Genomic DNA, 18,568 nt, shown 5'->3' with positions numbered 1-18,568 from the left:
TCACTCTGCCCTCTCACACAGTTCTTCTGAGAAACAGATGACATGATCGAGAGAAAAATAGTATATTTAAAATCCCTGTTTACAAGAAAGAGAAGGAAAATCAAGATATAAGTATAAACTCCTCAATGAGATGCTTGTGACTTCCACTGTCCTTATAATGGTTAAATGTCAGTGCTTTAACCCACTCAGAAGAGAGAATTTCTCTTATTTTTAAAAATTGTTTGCTGTTCTAAAAATCCATTCATTCAGCACATGTCTGTCGAGCACCTACTGTGCAGGGCACTGGGACTTACACTTCAGCATCTCCGTGAACCACCATGATGTGAGAGGGGACTCAGCGCTGTGTTCAGCGCACTTTCTTCAATGTGAAACTCACCAGAGAAAATGAACACCCAGTAGAGCTAAACAGCAAGAACAATAAGGAGAGAAAAATAGAGCAGAAAGTTTACGAAAAGCAAAGTTTGGATGAAGGAAAAAAAAAGAAAAGTTTAATCAGAGTTGCAACAAAACGCTGCAAAGCCCTTTAGCAATCCTACCTCCATACCCAGTTTCCACACTGAAGATGTGTAGTTCTATATGCTGGAAAACCTTGCCCTTCATAACTTTTATGCTGGAAAGTTGGATTTCATATGAAGGAAATGACTAAGTCTGAAATACTCTAGGTTTAAAATGACTCACATACTCTTCAGATTAATAGAACCTAACACTGTATTATGCTTTGTATATTTGCATTTCAAAATTCTCAGAGGATTTAGCAGTCTGAGACCAAAGATTGGATTTTTCCAAATCACACAGAAGCTTTTAAATCCAAGTTTATTCTAATTAAAGGATGAATGTGGTGAATTCCATGACTTTCCAGCACAATCGTGCTGTGCCAGCTCAAGAAGGATTAATGCAAGACTAACACAGACGTTTCCAAGTTCAAGGAAGTGAGGGTGGGTCTGCGGAAAGTCGGGAACTCTTTTCCAGGCCTCTAAAGTTACCAATTTCGTTTTATAGTAAGCTGTTCATTAGCTTGGGTGAGAAGTGTCAAGTTAACAACAAAAGGTGTTAATTCCACTTGGATTATCAGCAGTGTGATTTCCCAGCACAATCAAAACTCTACTGACACAACCTGGATGCCATTCTACCCTCAGTTCTATGTGAGTCTCTGGGCCTATATTTTGCCTCCAAATCTCCCATAACACCCCCATTGGACCAGCCCCCAGCCAGAGGCACCCTGCTGGGCTGGGGGCAAGCACCCATTTGAGAAGAAGAGGAAGTGTGTCTTTGGGGTCCCTCCACCCTCGTTCTGTGTCCTCCTCTTTGATGACATCATATTTCCTTCTCTGGTACGAAGTTCCATCCTGCTTCCTTTTATTTACAATGAACTTCCTTATAGTGTCTCTTCACCAATCAAACCCAACAAGGCTCCAAGGAAAAGAATACAAAACAAAGTACATGGGCTTCCCTGATGGCGCAGTGGTTGAGAATCCGCCTGCCGATGCAGGGGGCACGAGTTCGTACCCCGGTCCGGGAAGATCCCACATGCCGTGGAGCTGCTGGGCCCGTGAGCCACGGCCACTGAGCCTGCGCGTCCGGAGCCTGTGCTCCGCAACAGGAGAGGCCACAACAGTGAGAGGCCTGCGTACGGCAAACAAACAAACAAACAAACAAAAAACAAAGTACATGCCCCATCCAAACCAGAATTTTGGGGAGGTATTTAAAAAAATGTAATTTATGGGACTTCCCTGGTGGTGCAGTGGTTAAGAACCCGCCTGCCAATGCAGGGACACAGGTTCGAGCCCTGGTCTGGGAAGATCCCACATGCCGCAGAGCAGCTAAGCCTGTGAGCCCCAAGTACTGAGCCTGCATGCCACAACTACTGAGCCTGCGTGCCACAACTACTGAAGCCCACAACCTAGAGCCTGTGCTCCACAACAAGAGAAGCCACCGCAATGAGAAGCCCATGCACTGCAACGAAGAGTAGCCCCCGCTCACCGCAACTAGAGAAAGCCTGCGCGCAGCAACAAACACCCAACAAAACCAAAAATAAAATGTAATACAGAAAGCATGCTTTCTGACCCAACTAATGCATAACAATTTATTAGGAAACATTGGTGTTAGAAACACACGCAGGGTTATTGGTATGGGCCCCTGGGGATATATACCTGGACAGTCTCCCAGTACCCCCAAGGAGACCACATGCACTCCCTCATCTTGGGCTGACTCAAGGGAGTCTTGTTTTGTTTTGTTAACATCTTTACTGGAGTATAATTGCTATACAATGTTGTATTAGTTGCTGCTGTATAACAAAGTGAATCAGCTATATGTGTATATATATATATATCCCCATATCTCCTCCCTCTTGCGTCTCCCTCCCACACTCCCTATCCCACCCCTCTAAGTGGTCACACAGCACCGAGCTGATCTCCCTGTGCTTTGCGGCTGCTTCCCACTAGCTATCTATTTTACATTTGGTAGTGTATAAATATGTCAATGCTACTCTCTCACTTCGTCCCAACTTACCCTTCCCCCTCCCCGTGTCCTCAAGTCCATTCTCTACGTCCCCCCCCAGGTTCATCAGAACCTTTTATTTTTTTAGATTCCATATATGTGTGTTAGCATACGGTATTTGTTTTTCTCTTTTTCACTTCACTCTGTATGACAAACTCTAGGTCCATCCACCTCATTACAAATAACTCAATTTCATTCCTTTTTATGGCTGAGTAATATTCCATTGTATATATATATGTGCCACATCTTCTTTATCCATTCATCTGTCGATGGACACTTAGGTTGCTTCCATGTCCTGACTACTGTAAATAGAGCTGCAATGAACATTTTGGTACATGACTCTTTTTGAATTATGGTTTTCTCAGGGTATATGCCTAGTAGTGGGATTGCTGGGTCGTCTGGTAGTTCTATTTGTAGTTTTTTAAGGAACCTCCATACTGTTCTCCATAGTGGCTGTATCAATTTACATTCCCACCAAGAGTGCAAGAGGGTTCCCTTTTCTCCACACCCTCTCCTGCACTTACTGTGTGTAGATATTTTTGATGATGGCCGTTCTGACCGGTGTGAGGTGATAGCTCATTGTAGTTCGGATTTGCATTTCTCTGATGATTAGTGACGTTGAGCATCCTTTCAAGTGTTTGTCGACAATGTGTATAACTTCTTTAGAGCAACGTCTATTTAGGTCTTCTGCCCATTTTTGGATTGGGTTGTTTGGTTTTTTTGATATTGAGCTGCTTGTATATTTTGCAGATTAATCCTCATCAGTTGCTTCGTTTGCAAATATTTTCTGCCATCCCGAGGGTTGTCTTTTCGTCTTGTTTATGGTTTCCTTTGCCGTGCAAAAGCTTTTAAGTTTCATTAGGTCCCATTTATTTATTTCTGGTTTTATTTCCATTTCTCTAAAGGGAGTCTTTTGGGGCTTCTGTTGGCCCTCTTTAGAGATATGGAGTTACCAACAGATCAGCTAGGCCCTTAGACCTCTTTGACCCCCCCACACACACAAAGGCAAGTCACCATCCCTCCGCTTTCCCAAATGCCCAAGGCCACTAGGCTCCTTCTGCACCGCGTCCCCACATGCTGTCCCCCAGCCTCACAATGATGGAGCCCTAAACTCTGCCTCTGGCCCTTCCTCCTGGTGTTTGCCCTGATCTCCTCAAGCACCAGCTCCCTGCCTGGGCTCCCTTCTCTGTCCCTTGGCGTCTCTCACACAGAGTTGGTCTTTGGGACTCTAGTCTCTCCTCCTTTTCTCCCTCTTCCCACTTGGGTACCAACCTCTTCTCCCCCTCCATCCCCAAGAAGTCCACCCCCTGCCCTGAACGTCTTCCTCCTACTCCTCTTATCACAATCATTGATCCGTCATGATCACCAAAGTAACTGCTGATACCAGGTGATACAGGGAGCAGTTTCTCCCAAAGCCTTGGGACTTTAAAAGGTATCCCAGCTTGAATATTTCACTCAAGAGCTGAATCCTGATGAGTAATTTCAAACATCAGCCATGGACGGGCCCCACCCAGGTAGAAAAAATTTCCAAGAGTTATAGAAATATCATGTCACGCCTCTGGGGCTTTTATTTTATTGGAGTATACTTAATTTATAATGTTTCAGCTGTACAGCAAAGTGACTCAGTTTTATATATATATATATATATATACACACACACACACACACACACACACACATATATACATATATATGTGTATATATGTATATACAACTTTTATATATATATATAACTTTTCAGATTCTTTTCTTGTAGGTTATTACAAGATATTAAATATAGTTCCCTGTGCTATACAGTTGGTCCCTGTTGTTTATCAATTTTATATATAGTAGTGTGCACACCTCTGTTTTAAAGACTTGTCGGATTCAGTTGATAAAAAGTGAATTTTAAAAGCTTTATATCACTATTGAACTTTAAGTTGTGTAAGAAGACGTGGTTGAGGTTGGTTATGCCCCGAGCAGAGCAGTCGGGCATCTGATCGAAGGGTCAAGTGCAAACAGGCTGCTACATAACCAGTGGGAGATGCACACAGAGTGAGTTCATCAAGCAGCTGAGAAATCCTCTCCTCATGGAAAAATCAGTAGCTGGCAAAGGTAGTACCTCCATGACCGTAAGCGTCCTCTCTGTTCCTGGCCCAGAAAAGGAGTGATTAAGAAGCCTCGAGCCAGCCAAGAGTTGATTGCGGCTTAGGGAGGGCTTTTGTCCATAATAAGCCAAAACCTTGCAAGAGGCGGTGGGGTATGGGGGAAGAACACAGGTTTTTGGAGTCGGATCTATTCGTAAATTCCTGCTGCAGTTTCCTTCACTGTGTGGCCTTGAGAAAGTTACCAGTGAGCCTCGGTTTCCTCACCTGTCAAATGGTACCCTCAGGGCTACTGAGAGGATCAAGTGACCTGACCCGTGCTCCTGGCATGCAGCAGACACTCAGTTAACGCCCTTCTCCTCCAGCCAGAGGGACACAGGCTGACCTCTTGTGCGGGCCCTCGGTCAGCTCCCTCCTCCGTTCCCTATGGCAGCTGCTCCAGACTTTCTCCAAACACCCTTGCCCACAGACACTCCCCACGCTCCCTCGACAGCCCGTCTGCTCCGCCCTGACCCCCTTGCCTCTGGTCTCCAAGGAGACATCTCCCCTCCACTCAGGGCCCAGCCCCTCACCTGCATTCTCTGTCTGATCCTCCATCGGGCCGAAGAGCTGTTCTGTTACCGGTTCCTCTTTATCTCCTGTCTTCAAGCCTTCCTTCTGGGCTGCCATCTCCCCATAGTTTTAAGTTTCTCCTACGTTAAAATTAACTTGAAAAACTGTCTATTGAACACCTACCTGGCGCCAGACACGACGCCCTATATTGGGGCTACCGTGGGGGAACCTGGAGTTTATTGTACCTTCTCTAACGTTTCACTTGTACACCGAGCCCCACTACCTATCCTGTAGGGGGGCTGTGACAGATTCCGTCAGAAAGTCCAGGCAGGGCAGGTAGCAAGCAAGGTCGCCAGCTAAGGCGGGAGTGGGGAAGAAGAGTTTAAAACGGCAGACGGGGAGCTAACTGGGAAAATGTGGAGCTGGGGGGACAGTGCTGGGGACCCTACTGGAGACTGCGGCTTCGAGTGGCATCTGTCTGGGTGCCTGGACCGAGCTCTCCAGAAACGCCGGCCGCTGGGCAGCCCCTTCAGGCCACCGCCCTGGCCCTCTTCTCTCCCCAGCACTCTACCCACTATTGCTGACGCGCAGCATGTCCGTGTGTGTCTGGAAAGTAAAACTGGCAATAAAAGCTAGCAGCATGATGAAATGTAAATAATACTTCCCCCCCAAAAAGGTACATTTCATCGGAGAAAAAGACAATCTGGCAACCAGAACAAACAATGGAAGCAACAGCATAAGGACACTTAAACGAAAGACCAGGTTTGACGTCAACTCCTGCCTGTAGAAATAATGTTAAGTAAATAAGTAATTCTGCTCTATCCACCAAGTCAGGTGCAGGATGCCAGACCCTTCCCCCTGCCAATGACACGGAAATACAAGGAAGGGGGGATACGGCGCCCATTGGGCCCCCCTGGGGTGTAGTAGATATGATACATCTCGTCAGAGGCTTTGGGTGGAAACCCAGGTGGTATCAGAAAAGGAGGACACAGAAGGAAAGAGTTTAGAGTTTTAAAGGAATATATAAACTCAAGCACGGATATCTGACAACTTCTGGAATACTGCAGATCCGCCGTTTGTCCCACCGACTCGGTCCCTGCTCAGCGTGAATAATCGGCGCTGCTTTGCCATGACGTCTGGTTGTTATGAGGAGACAAGGGACTCACTCCCTTGGAAGTGGCCATAGGGGTCCTGAGAGTCTTGCTGACGCCGCTGGCTCTTTTCCTGTCCCTTAGGGGTTGCCTGAAGCAGAGGATACAGTGTGGGCGTCAATGCCCAAGGATCTGATAGCAGCTCTACACTGACTATTCCCACATCTGTCTCTCCTGCCAAACAGCTCTGAGCTCCGGTCCAGTAAGGCCGACTTCCAGCTGGGCATCTCCTGAACGCTCCACAAGACAACGCAACCTCGGCACTTCCAAACCAGAAACCATCAGCACCCATCTTCCACCAGGGTTCCCTCTTTGGTGTAAAGCTACCAAGTACCCAGGATCTCACCCTTCTTCCTCAGTCCCCAGTCCCACCCGTCAGGGCCGTGCAGATCCCACCGTCTCTCGACAGCTCGTCAGCACCCTGACGTCCAGGCGTACCTGGGTCTGGGGGCTGCCAAGCTGAAAAATCATGATTTAAATAATTACACCCCGGAATGCACTGAAACACACCTAGCTGATCAAGTTCTTTGAAAAGTTGGCCCAACTTGTAAATCTTATTGGATTTAAGTCCTCTAATAGGTAAGGTTGACTATTTTACTAACTGGTTAATTACTAAAATGTAACTAACGTGTGTCACCGGGACTCAGTCCCATGCCCCAGGTCAACTTCACTGACAGGCTTGCTTAGTGGGGGACTCAGACACGCCATCTCCCTGGAGGGAATTCCCCCAAGCTCTACACAAAGCACGACAGGCAAATGGCATCTTCAGGGTTAGCATTTTAAATTCAACCCACGAAATTATGGAAGCATCACAAGTGGTCTGCCTGGAGTCAAAAGTGGTTTAATAGTTGAGATTGTATGCAAACTTTAACAAAAATTTTCTGGAAATTTATCACAGAGAAATAATCTAATAAGAGAAAAGGCCTGTGTGCCCATGCTATCTTATTGTCTAGTATCAAAAAGCTAGGGCTTCCCTGGTGGCGCAGTGGTTGAGAATCCGCCTGCCGATGCAGGGGACACGGGTTCGCGCCCCGGTCCGGGAAGATGACACGTGCCGCGGAGCGGCTGGGCCCGTGAGCCATGGCCACTGAGCCTGCGTGTCCGGAGCCTGTGCTCCGCAACGGGAGAGGCCACAACAGTGAGAGGCCCGCGTACCGCAAAAAAAAAAAAAAAAAAAAAAAAAAAAAAAAAAAAAAAAAGCTAGAAGCACTTTATTCAACAGTAATCTGAATGCTCCGCAGCAGAGGCTATGCTAGAGATGCAGCATCTCGTCACTTGGTGGATTATTCCTCATCCCTTCAAATGGCTGATAAAGATCAGAGAATCATGAACAATGTGTATGATTGGTGAGCAAGGGGGAAAAGCAGAACAAAAGTATTACAAGTGCAGTTATAAATTTTAACACCTGAGAAGCTAAGACTACAAAAAGGTTGTGATGTTGTGTTATAGAGGGAGGCTAGGAGCATTATTACAAAACTTCTATGTTCTTATATTTCCATTATAACTGTTTTAACTTCAAGAAATGTCTGCCGCTCTAACTTGTAATCAGACACCAATCGCATTCTTCTTCTACTGTAGACCTCGCATACAGCCTCAAATACCACTCTTCAGGACTTGCTCAAAACCAACAAGGTCTTACTGGAGAGCACAGGGAACTATATTTAACATCTTGTAATAAACTATAATGGAAAAGAATATGTATATACGTATGTGTGTGTGAATATATATATGTAGGACTCACTCTATGGGGACCGTGCACCCTCTGTTCATTTGTTAACCTCCTAGAAAGCCTACACTGTTGTCAACGTCAGCTTTGCGGACAATAACCCCTCCTGTCTGACTGCCTTCAAGAAGGCACCCCGGAGCCATGGAAGGACCAAAACCAGCTGGGAGTGGGAAGGTTTGGCCACCAGCTGGCCAGATTATATTAGATAAGTGACCTCACCTTCCTGGACCTTCCATTTACGCAGGTGTAAAATTAGCTCGTTAAGTTTGAGTCACTAAGGCCCCTGGCAGATGGAAGATTCCAAGATGATGAGATAGGTGCTGGAGGGAACGGCCTTGGGAGGCCTCCCAGGGGTACAGTCTAGGGGAGGAGCCACGGCCAGCAGGGCAGTGAAGAGGCAAGTGCCTGAGGGAGGGGCACCCGAAGGGCCCAGGAAGGTGCGGTAGCTTCACACCCGAGGCTCAGCCACCACGTGACTGACGGAGGTGGCCCAATTCCTCTACTCTGAGAAGTTTTGCCATTCGGCTCAATGGTGCTTTATTTATAAACAACAGAAATTTTGTAATAAAATATCCAAGTCTGAACCATGAAATTTAATTTTTAAGCATATGTCGCCTGCATTTATTCCCCAATTGTCTCTCATCAAAAGACATCCTCCAAATCAAGGATGGCCTTTCCTTATCTTTCTCTTGCAACTCATCTCTTGCCTTGGACAAGTACCAGACATATTAAAGATGCTCAATAAATACGTGGACACAACAAGTCATCTTCCATATTTACATTTATCTTACTTCTGAAAGGTGACACTTCTTTTTAATAGATGAGGAAACAAAGACAAACAAACAAAAAAGCTACTGTTCCCAGAGCCCTAGGCTGGCGGGAGAATGGAAACATTTCCTTGTCCTTGGAGCACAGGCTTTAACGATGCTCTCAACTGCTCTCGGAAGAACCACTCCGGACACAGAATCTGATGAACCTGCTTTAGCATAAGACTTTATTTCCTTCTAATGGCCAATCCCGCAAACCACCTCTATGAAATGACTGAATTTTTATTTCTGAAGGAAATGGCCCTAGATAGGCTCAGTGTAAACTTTAATAATGCGTGAGGCTTTTTTTGGATCAAATATCCCAGGTGAAGAAGACCAATTTATATAGACATTTCATTGCCTCTCAACTACTATTTCTGAGGTCAAAAGCACTTTAACCTAAAGCACAAGAAAAGGAAAACAAATTCTTAAAACACAAAATAACACATCATTTCATAAACCCAGGGGGAAAAAAAATCCTCAGGCACCTTTGCAGATACCTTATTTGACAAGTTACAGCCGCAAGGGAATTTTTGTGGCTGTTTCGCAAAAGCAGCTGGAAGGAGGAATGGTAAATGAAGAGAGACATCTGCATCTGTTGGCACGTCTACTACACGGCTTCCTGGGCAGTCACACTGCAAGCTTTGCACGATCCACTCTGAACGCGCCACCTCTGAGGGTCTCAGCTGTCATCTTTTATTACAAATCCACATCGCAGGCCAGATGTTTGCAGTTTGCAGCCTGATCACATGAAAGCCAGGGAAGTGGACAGACGCCGTAGGCAAAAATAAAGTAAATTAGAAATAAGAAGCTGCCTCTCAACCCCAAGAGGATGAATCGTTGTCTTGTTAAATTATCTCTTTCCCAGGAGGCCAGAGTGCCCACAATTTCTCCGTTAGCCCTAATTTCTCACCCCCTGTTTTCCAAAGTTAACCTAATACGATTCCCAGATTGGCTGCTGAGATTTCTTAAATCCTGCTCTTTCTGGGCGGGGATAAGTAAGAACAGAACAGCGTGAAAATGGTCAAGAGACCACCACCAGAAATAAATTACCATTTTGGTGCTTAGAAATATTACATCCTAAATATGGTCCAAGAGAGGCCTCTGCTGGTCAGAAAGGATGTATGTGGGGAGGAGGCTGGGAGCATCCCTGAGTCTGCGGACCCCTTCCTCCTCGTGCAAATGTCGTATCGGCACGAATTCCTGGAGAGACCTGTTTAGAGTCATCTATCAAGCATAGGTGAACCCACCGCCCCGGACACACCTTACACACGGCTCTGTTCTCTGGCCGGGGGGCATCCACTTCCACGACCTCATCTGAATTTCCCAAGGAGCCCACAAAGGCAGTCCTTACATGCTCAGGGCGGAGGAAGTCAAAGTTCACAGGAATTGGAGGAGTTACTTGAACCAGAACAATGGCCTTTAGCTAGAACTCTTCCCATCGGTTTGCCGGCCTCTCAGGTGATAAGCTGATTTTCTTTTTTCTCTTAGCCTCATAGAAAGAAACAAAACCAAGAGATTAAATGCTAGGTGCAGAGCTGATGCTCAGTAAATACTGGTTAAGCAACATAGCTCCGTTTCTTTGGAATCTCATTTCTCAGCCTATTGATAAAGCACACACAGGGGCTGCGTGGAAAGCAGGAAGCACCCGCCAGAGGGGGGAGGGAGCGCTGCAGGGAGAAGAACCCTCCCCAGCACCCCCTGGGCAGGGCGACTGGCTGGGAGCCTGGGATGTGGACGCCAGTCGGCCAGAGGCACGTGCTACACAATCGCTGCATTCTTTACACGGGTCGCGTACTTCTGTGCGCCACCTGTCTGGGGAAGGAGGAGACTCTCACTAAGATCTAGTTTTTGCATTTGATTTTGAATTTCCTGAATTCTCCATGAAACGCATTTCACGCGAGTTCGCGTCTGAGAAAAACTCAGTCACTTCTTTCGGCTCGATTTTCTGCCACCTCACATCGCTCTCTTGGGTCACAGCGCAGAGGAGAAAGCCGCCTGAGGAAAGCCGTCCATCACCCTATGATGGACAGGAGGGAGGAAAAATATACATTCATCTATCTCCAACGTGGGGGTGTGGGGGGGGGGAGAGACATCTGTTTCCTTTCTAGGAAACATTTCTCCCACAGAACAGCCAGAACACAGCTGGCAGGGGCTCGGGGGCTCGGCTGCCAGCCGGGTCCTGCGGTCGGGATGCCGACTTAGTGGTGGCGGCATCTCCGCAGCGGGGGGGCGACCCCGGACGAGCCTTCACTGCAAAACACCGGCCTCCTCCTCACTTCCTGCCAGAAACCAGATTCACACTCAGCAAATTCGACGTAGGTTCTCGCAGTGGATTTTAGCATCCTACGGAAAAAGAGTCGCGTTTACTCATTCCGTAAATAATCCCCGTCTCGGCCCAGCGCGAGTATCATCTCACCGATCTCCACACCCTCTCTCGCGCATCTGTCTCAGGGGCGGCCAGGGTCAGGCGTGGTGGTTCAGACCTGGGCTCCACCAGCTGGTGCCCACCGCGGCCAGGACACCAACCGGGAAGATTTCTGGAAAGCTGACCTAGAAAGCTAGGCTTAGACACAGCATCGCACGAGCCACTCCTGCTGAGCAAAGGCCATCGCTGGGCACTCACACCCACTAAGATCCTTTCTCGTCTGCAACGCACATTTCTAAGCGGGCAGTTCCCAGTACAAGTGATTTGGGTGCCAGGCCCTTCTCCGTTGAGTTCTCTTCATCCTCGACACCTCCCTTCTCCTCTCTGCGGGCCCAGTGCATCCTGTGCAGGGACCCGAGCCAACGTCCTCGCTTCGCTTCCCTCCTGAGACTGGTTCGTTGGCCACTGAAAATGCATTAAATCCCTCCCACGGGGCAGGTCCCCAGGGCATGGGTGCTACCCGAGGCAAATACTGGACAGCTGTTGGCCCCGACTTTTCCTCCTTCTTCCAGGACAGTCAGCCCTCACTATCCGCTGGGAATTGGCTCCAAAATCCGAAGGTGCTCCAGTCTCGTATATGAAATGGCCTAGTATTCGCATATAACCTGAGCTCATCGTCCCTTACGCTTTAAATCATCTCTAGATGACTTATAACTCCTAATACGATATAAATGCTGTGTAAATAATTATAAATACAATGTAAATGCTATGTAAATAGTTGCCTGCATGCAGCAAATTCAAGTGTTGCTTTTGGGAACTTTCTGGAAGTTTTTTTCTTTTTTAAATTTTAGATCCATGGTTGGTTGAATTCAATCCATCCACGGATGCAGAGGGCCAGCTGTATAACTAGGCCACCCTTCACAGCCTTGCAAGCAGTCAGGACCGAGTTCTAGCCAGGTGTGCCCTGTGCCCTCTCCAGACCTGGCCTTGGAACCAGTCTGGTCTCTTCCACAGCAGATGGAAGACGGTAGAGCCTAGGATGGAAGGATCCCTGAGTCACCACACAGAGGAAAGCTGCCCATCAACGAGAAAACTTGGCTCTGTACTTTATGAAACTACTGTGTTAAATGTTTAAGACTGGGGTGACCCGTTGCAGCAGCTACAATTACCTTAACTCCTGCTGCCTCTACCTTGGGCACGGGGTGACTCAGGAACACTCTGTGGGAGGAACACAAGCCCGTGGACCATCTTGCATTCACCCAGCGTGCCGAAGATGGAGAGGAGGACCAAAATCTTGGAAAGGAGGATGAGAGCCACACGATTTTCGCCGTTTTTCACCTTTTGGATACAGTCTGAGATTTTTTTCCCCTCCTCTTAGATGACTAGAAAAGATCTTCAGGACTTCCCTGGTGGCGCAGTGGTTAAGAACCTGCCTGCCCATGCAGGGGACACGGGGTCGAGCCCTGGTCCGGGAAGATCCCGCATGCCGCGGAGCAACTAAGCCCGTGCGCCACAACTACTGAGCCTGCGCTCTAGAGCCCGCGAGCCACAACTACTGAGCCCATGCGCCACAACTACAGAAGCCCCCGTGCCTAGAGCCCCTGCTCTGCAACAAGAGAAGCCACCGCAGTGAGAAGCCCGCGTGCCGCAACGAAGAGTAGCCCCCAGCTCCCTGCAGCTAGAGAAAGTCCACGCACAGCAACGAAGACCCAACGCAGCCAAAAATAAATAAATAAATAATTTTTTTAAAGAAAAAGCAAGCAAAGATCTTCAAAGGCTTCAAAACCTAAGTTCTGAACCAGGGGAGATGTACAGTGGCCTGTGAGAGCAAAGAGAAGAGGAGGGCTACCCCGTGTGTGTGTTCTGGCACGGCGGCCACCGTCATGCTGACACCGCCAGCCACGCTCCAGAATGCCTGAAGCCTGTTCTGCAACCTTGCTCTCCCAGTGAGGGGTCACAGCACACGACCCCACGCCTGTCCACGCAGCCTCTGCCATCTCTCAGCGGGGTGGGGAGCTGGTGAGCCGTCCTCATGGCCCCCTTTCATGAGGTCCGCATCTCTTCCACGGCAGCTCTCCCCGGGACAGGTAGGCCTCTCCTGTTCTGACCATTTTCACTTACGGAGACCAGTGCTCAGGCAGGCAGAGGGTGGACGGGGCCTAATAAACCAGCCCCTGTTGAGGTTCAAAGGACCGACAGCTGCACCCATCACTGGTGGATTCCTAACCATGTAAGAACACTAAGGAATCATCTAGTCTGGGCCCTCATCCCTTAGAGAAGGAAACTGAGGCCCAGAGGAAGGGAGTGACCTGCCAAGAAGTGAGGCACATGGGGGCAGAACCCGCATGTCTCATCCTTGACTCCACGCCTCTCGCCCTCTCTCGGCCTCCATCACTCTGAATGGATTTTACAGTTTTCCATGGAAAACACTTCAAGGCTCTGATCCTCTGACAGTGGGATTTGGGACATCAGCAGAGAGGCCAAAGCAGCCCTTCCCAGTGCCACCCAAATACAGGCACCATTTGTAAACCCAACCCAGGCATGGACTCATAAGACTCAAAGGAGAACAGGGCCCAGTTTTCTCTGGGGCCACGGCTGGGAGCGAGTCTCCGCTCAGCCCTCACCACCCTCCTTTCCTAGCTGTCATCTGGGAGCCCTGCGTGGGCACACCTACCAATATTTGTTAATTTGATTTCCTTTCTTCACCCAACACTGTCAAGGCTCACACTGGGGTATTGAGGGGCCTATGGAACTTATTTTTTAAAATAGCAATGAAGCCCCTAGAGAATTCTTATGCCTTTAAGACTGTGGCCAACCTTGGAAGTCCACCAGAACTGCATGCTGCAAGGGGCAAGAACCAGATGTGGCCCTGAATACTTCAGGAATATCAGACACAAAAAGCACACTTATTGAGCACTTGCTATGTGCCAGACATCAATCCAAATACTGAAGGAAGGGGTCTGAGTCATAGTTCGCGGTTATCGATGGATTGAGGGGCAACTGAGAGAGAGAGGAGAGAGAGGCAGACAGAGAGTGGGAGAGAGATTTACCGCAGGGGTTGAAAACAGGTACGTTCATTCAAAGAGCTTTATGCCAAAACCAATTCGGGATGATTTTTTTAAAGTTTTCACCAATGGCTTTGACACTCTGTAGATAGATCAAGGAGGATGTCATTCCCCATCTCGGCTGATATTTCACTGTCAAAGTCATCTTTAGAACAGTTAAAAGTGCCCACTGGTTCCCTGGGTGCCTTGGTTCACTTTAAAAAAAAAAAAAAAAACGATTTGCTGGCATGGAGGGCAGTTCCTCTTCCTCAGCGTTGGGGGTTTGGGGACCAGAGGTTCTTCATCCGTTCTGGAGGGACACCCAGTGGCTCTTCCTCACCGGAAGAGGAGCAGCCTTACCCCCCCTTTCTGCTGCACTGTGTCTTCTGCGTGGCAGCTGAAGGCAGCACGGAAGCTCTAACAGACTCACGCTCCAACACACACACACACACACACACACACACCCCGCCGGAGCATCAGCACAGACCACAAGGCTGGAACACCCGCAGCATTCCTCATCTGCTCCCCTGGGACACGAACACCCTCAGGGCAGCCCTAACTGTATGACCGTCCCAAGGACACAGAGCCGGGACTGGAAGCCCTGTGGCAACTCTAGGCCTGTCGTCAGCAGCCAGAGTGCCCCGCTCTGCTCAGTGAGGACAGCCACCCAGCCACGAGCCCGGCGACACTAAAGCCAGCCAGCGGCCACCCTTCATCCTGTGAACCTCACACCCACATGCAGTAACAACCCAGGATGCCCCCCAAAAGACCCCAAAGTTTTCAGTCATATTTCCTGCATTTGTGGTTTCTCCTTTAACACAGTGAAGTAGGAAGTGTGATAGGGCAACGCAAACAGCATTAATTTTATTAAAGGGGTTTGGAGAAGTTAAACTAATATCCCTCTATGGATGACGTGCGTAACAGATGCCCTTTTTGGCTAAGCAGAAAAACAAACCAAAACAAACAACAACAACAAACCGTCGAAATAAGTCACCCGAAAACATTAAAATATTCGTGAGCTCTGTAAATCCAAAGAGCGTGCTTTTCAAGCCCACACTGCGGCAAAATGAGACAATGGAACTGGAGTGCGACAGACTCATGGACCTGATGCTCGCCGGTTAATCCCTGGAGCTGCCACCGCACTCGAACGCCAAGTGCAGTGCCCCCCAGAAGGCTTCATCTAAATTAAATCCCTGCTGCGCAGCACCGGAGCCTCTCGGGAAGTCGGTCTGTCCCGCCAGCTCACCTTTCTGCGGGTCGATGTTCTCGGCCCTGGTCGCCGCGCTCCCGCTCCCGGGGCGGGACGCCGGCCGCTCACACCCACTCGGACTTGCTGGGGCCCGGGAGCGGGGTGCTCGGCGCGCAGGGCCGCTCCTCCCACCCCGGGGCCGCCGCTCCTGGCCCGGCCCTGCGCGGCTGGTCGCTGGCTGAGGACAGCGCGTCGCTCTCGTCCTCCCCTGGCAGCTCCGGATGCCCCGGCTCGGTGGGCTCCGAGGCGGGGCCGTACGCGCCCTGCCCTCCAGTCCGCAGGCCCCGGCGAGCGCGCGCCCCACGTCCCCCGTGCGCCCCGTGTCCCTCCCGCGCCGCACTCCCCGCCCCTTGACACGGCCTCCTCCGGGCCCCGCCGTGTCGCCTGCGCGTCTTCCAGCGCACGCTGCAGACCAGGTCGGCGACACTGAGCAGCAAGGACAGCGCGCAGACCGCCCAGACGAAAAGCATCAGGATGGACTTCTCCGTGGGCCGGGAGACGTAACAGTCCACCACGCTGGTGCAAGGAGGGTGCATGCACGAGAATCTCTTGGGGACCAAGAATCCGAAGAGGAGGTAATGCAGGGCACCGAAAGCTGCCTCCGTCAGGGTCCGGAGGCAGAGGTGGACCACGTAGCCCGAGGAGAAGTCCGGCACCGTCAGGTAGCGCCTGGCCCCAGGGGTCAGTTCAGGGCCGTCGTGGTCCTCCGAGCCATCATCCGGCCAGCGGGACCCACGTGCCGCCAGCTCGGCTCCTTTGTGCAGCACGTAGACACTGAAGACCGCGGACGGAAGGAGAACGGACACGCTCTGGATCAGCCAGAAGCGCAGGTGGGACATGGGGGCGAAGATGTCGTAGCAAACGTTGGCGCATCCGGGCTGCAGAGTATTGCAGACGAACCTCTCCTGCTCGTCCTGGTAGACCGGCGACCCGGCCAGGATGAGCACCACCGTCCTCAAAAGCACCGTGCAGAGAAGCCAGATCTTCCCTGGAAAGAGGAAGGCCACCATCACAGCCGTACAAACACACCTCCTCCCAGCCTCAGTTTTCAGTCTTTACTGGTGCCGAGCCTGGAGAACTACGTGTGTAAGCGTGTGTTTTAGCCACAGCAACAGTAGCAGCCTGTTAGCTCCCTGGACGAGCGTCTAATGAGCACTTACAAGGTGTCGGACAGCGCGTCCAACTAGGCACACCTCGGAGATACTGCGGGTTCAGGTCCAGACCACCCCCCGAAAAGCGAGTCACACGGATCTTTTGGTTTCCCAGTGCATATAAAAGCTATGTTTCCGCTATACCTTGGTCTATTAAGCGCGCAATAGCATGATGAAAAACAACGCACATACCTTAAGTAAAAAATACTTCGTTGCTAAAAATTGCTAGCCATCCTCTGAGCCTTCAGCCACTGGTGGTAGTAACATCAAGGGTCACTGATCACAGCTCATCAGAATAAATATAATAACAATGGAAAAGTTGGAAATATTGTGAGCATTACCAAAATGTGAAACACAGACATGAAGTGAGCCAATGCTGTAGGAAAAATGGCGCCAATAGACTTGCTTGAGGCAGGGTTGCCACAAACCTTCAACTGTTTAAAAAAAAAAAAATGCAGTATCTGAGAAGCACCATAAAACGAGGTATGCCTGTACGTGTTTGTAAAATGCTTTGAAATTGGCAGATTTAAAGAAGCATGGATACTAAAATGTTTAATCTAGTTCAGCTAGTTCAGTTTGGGCTGAAAGTTCTAGAAAGAAAATTGGCGGATGTAAATAAAGTCTTCCTCTTAAAAAGAGTGAACTTTTTCAAGGATGTTAGTGCATTCCTGTAACTGTGTATAGCGAATACAAGCTACTAATTTCAGTGAGTTTTCTCTATGGTAAGGCTCCACACGATCTTTATGTAATCGGTGGGCTCTGTAGCCCTTTCATGTTGCTCTGTAGCCCTTGAAATCGAATTTCTTGAAGAACATTCAGTGTTTTAGACTCTTCAATAATTCAGAACTCCTTCCCCCCTATTCCAGCTATTATGAATTGAAGTTTGTCTTTCTTCAAGTTATCATGAATAAACGAGGCTAACATAGAAATCAACATAACTTCTAAGTCCTATTTTCATTTCATGAGTCAACTATTTTGGAGTGTGTTGAAGACCCAGTCAAAATAATTTGTAAATATTCTGTTTTGTGATGAGATACAGAAATCATCACCTGACATCAGAAAAACTAAACTCTCTTATAAATGAAGGCAGTTCAACTCAAGGACTGTGCGACCATTACGTGATAAAGTCATTAACTCAAACTTTTAAAACCAAGTTGGCTTCGTCTAAAAAGCAATGAAGAAGAAAAATATCAACCACTTCACAGACGTATTTTAACCCTTTTCTCAATCGCCTTTACTAGGATACCCATACCTCTCTGAAAATTTAACTTGGATACACCAAACTCAGAAAACATTACTTTCTTTGTCAAAAAAACAAAAACTAAACTAAAATTGGGATTTGGTTTAAAGTGCACAGAGACCTTACTAATCTTTACAGATGGAGCTTCAAGGATAAACCCTAAAAAGATGAACAAGAAAGCTTACTCAAGGCATGAATTTCTCTAACTTTGACTGTATCGTTCCTTTTCCTGGTAACGTAGCCAGAGAAGAGTTACACAAAAATACCCCTCCCATCTGCTCAGCCCCCGAATGTCAGCAAAAAGACTCCCCTTGAGAGAAACATCGCTCGCTCCCAAGACATCCTTCAAGGATGGGGGAGCCTCCTTAAATAATGGAGAATTAGAGGAAAGCTTGAGCCCTGGCTCCGTCCTCCAGGGATAGGCAGGCCTTACTCATGGGGGAGGGCCAGGAAAAGTGACCCAAGGCAGAACGAGTGTTCTGCAGGGGCTGGCGCTACTCACCCACCATGGTCACGTTGCAGTTTAGGGTGATGACGAGGAACCCCAGCAGGTCCAGCTGGTCCATGCTTTCAGGGGGACACGGACTCAAGGCGGCCGGAGACTTCCGGAGCCTGTGTTCTCCGAGGAGGTGGGAAATCTTTGCAGGAAAAAAATGTATCTTAGCTACAAAAGACTCCCAGGTGAGAGCTGGAGATACGAA

General features: G+C 48.8%; 1 protein-coding gene across 1 annotated transcript; it reads right to left on the bottom strand.

Annotated features, from left to right (window-relative positions):
- Positions 1-15,541: 15,541 nt before the first annotated feature.
- On the bottom strand, positions 15,542-18,433 carry GJD4 (gap junction protein delta 4). Its single transcript, XM_059056410.2, has 2 exons — positions 18,370-18,433; positions 15,542-16,464 (listed from the first exon to the last, which is right to left on the bottom strand). Exons 1-2 carry the CDS (start codon positions 18,431-18,433, stop codon positions 15,542-15,544), a joined length of 987 nt encoding a protein of 328 aa, XP_058912393.1.
- Between the last annotated feature and the right edge of the window lie 135 nt (positions 18,434-18,568).

Source organism: Kogia breviceps, chromosome 3 (assembly GCF_026419965.1).
Source record: "Kogia breviceps isolate mKogBre1 chromosome 3, mKogBre1 haplotype 1, whole genome shotgun sequence".
Classification (NCBI taxonomy): Eukaryota; Metazoa; Chordata; class Mammalia; order Artiodactyla; family Physeteridae; genus Kogia; species Kogia breviceps.
This window is presented reverse-complemented; position numbering and strand designations above follow the sequence as displayed.

Bases quoted from the DNA above. Each gene is read 5' to 3' on its own strand.
- GJD4 (XM_059056410.2), bottom strand. From the start codon at position 18,433: ATGGACCAGCTGGACCTGCTGGGGTTCCTCGTCATCACCCTAAACTGC. The intron at 16,465-18,369 runs GTGAGTAGCGCC...TCCTCTTTCCAG, and splicing joins CTGCAACGTGACCATGGTGG to GGAAGATCTGGCTTCTCTGC.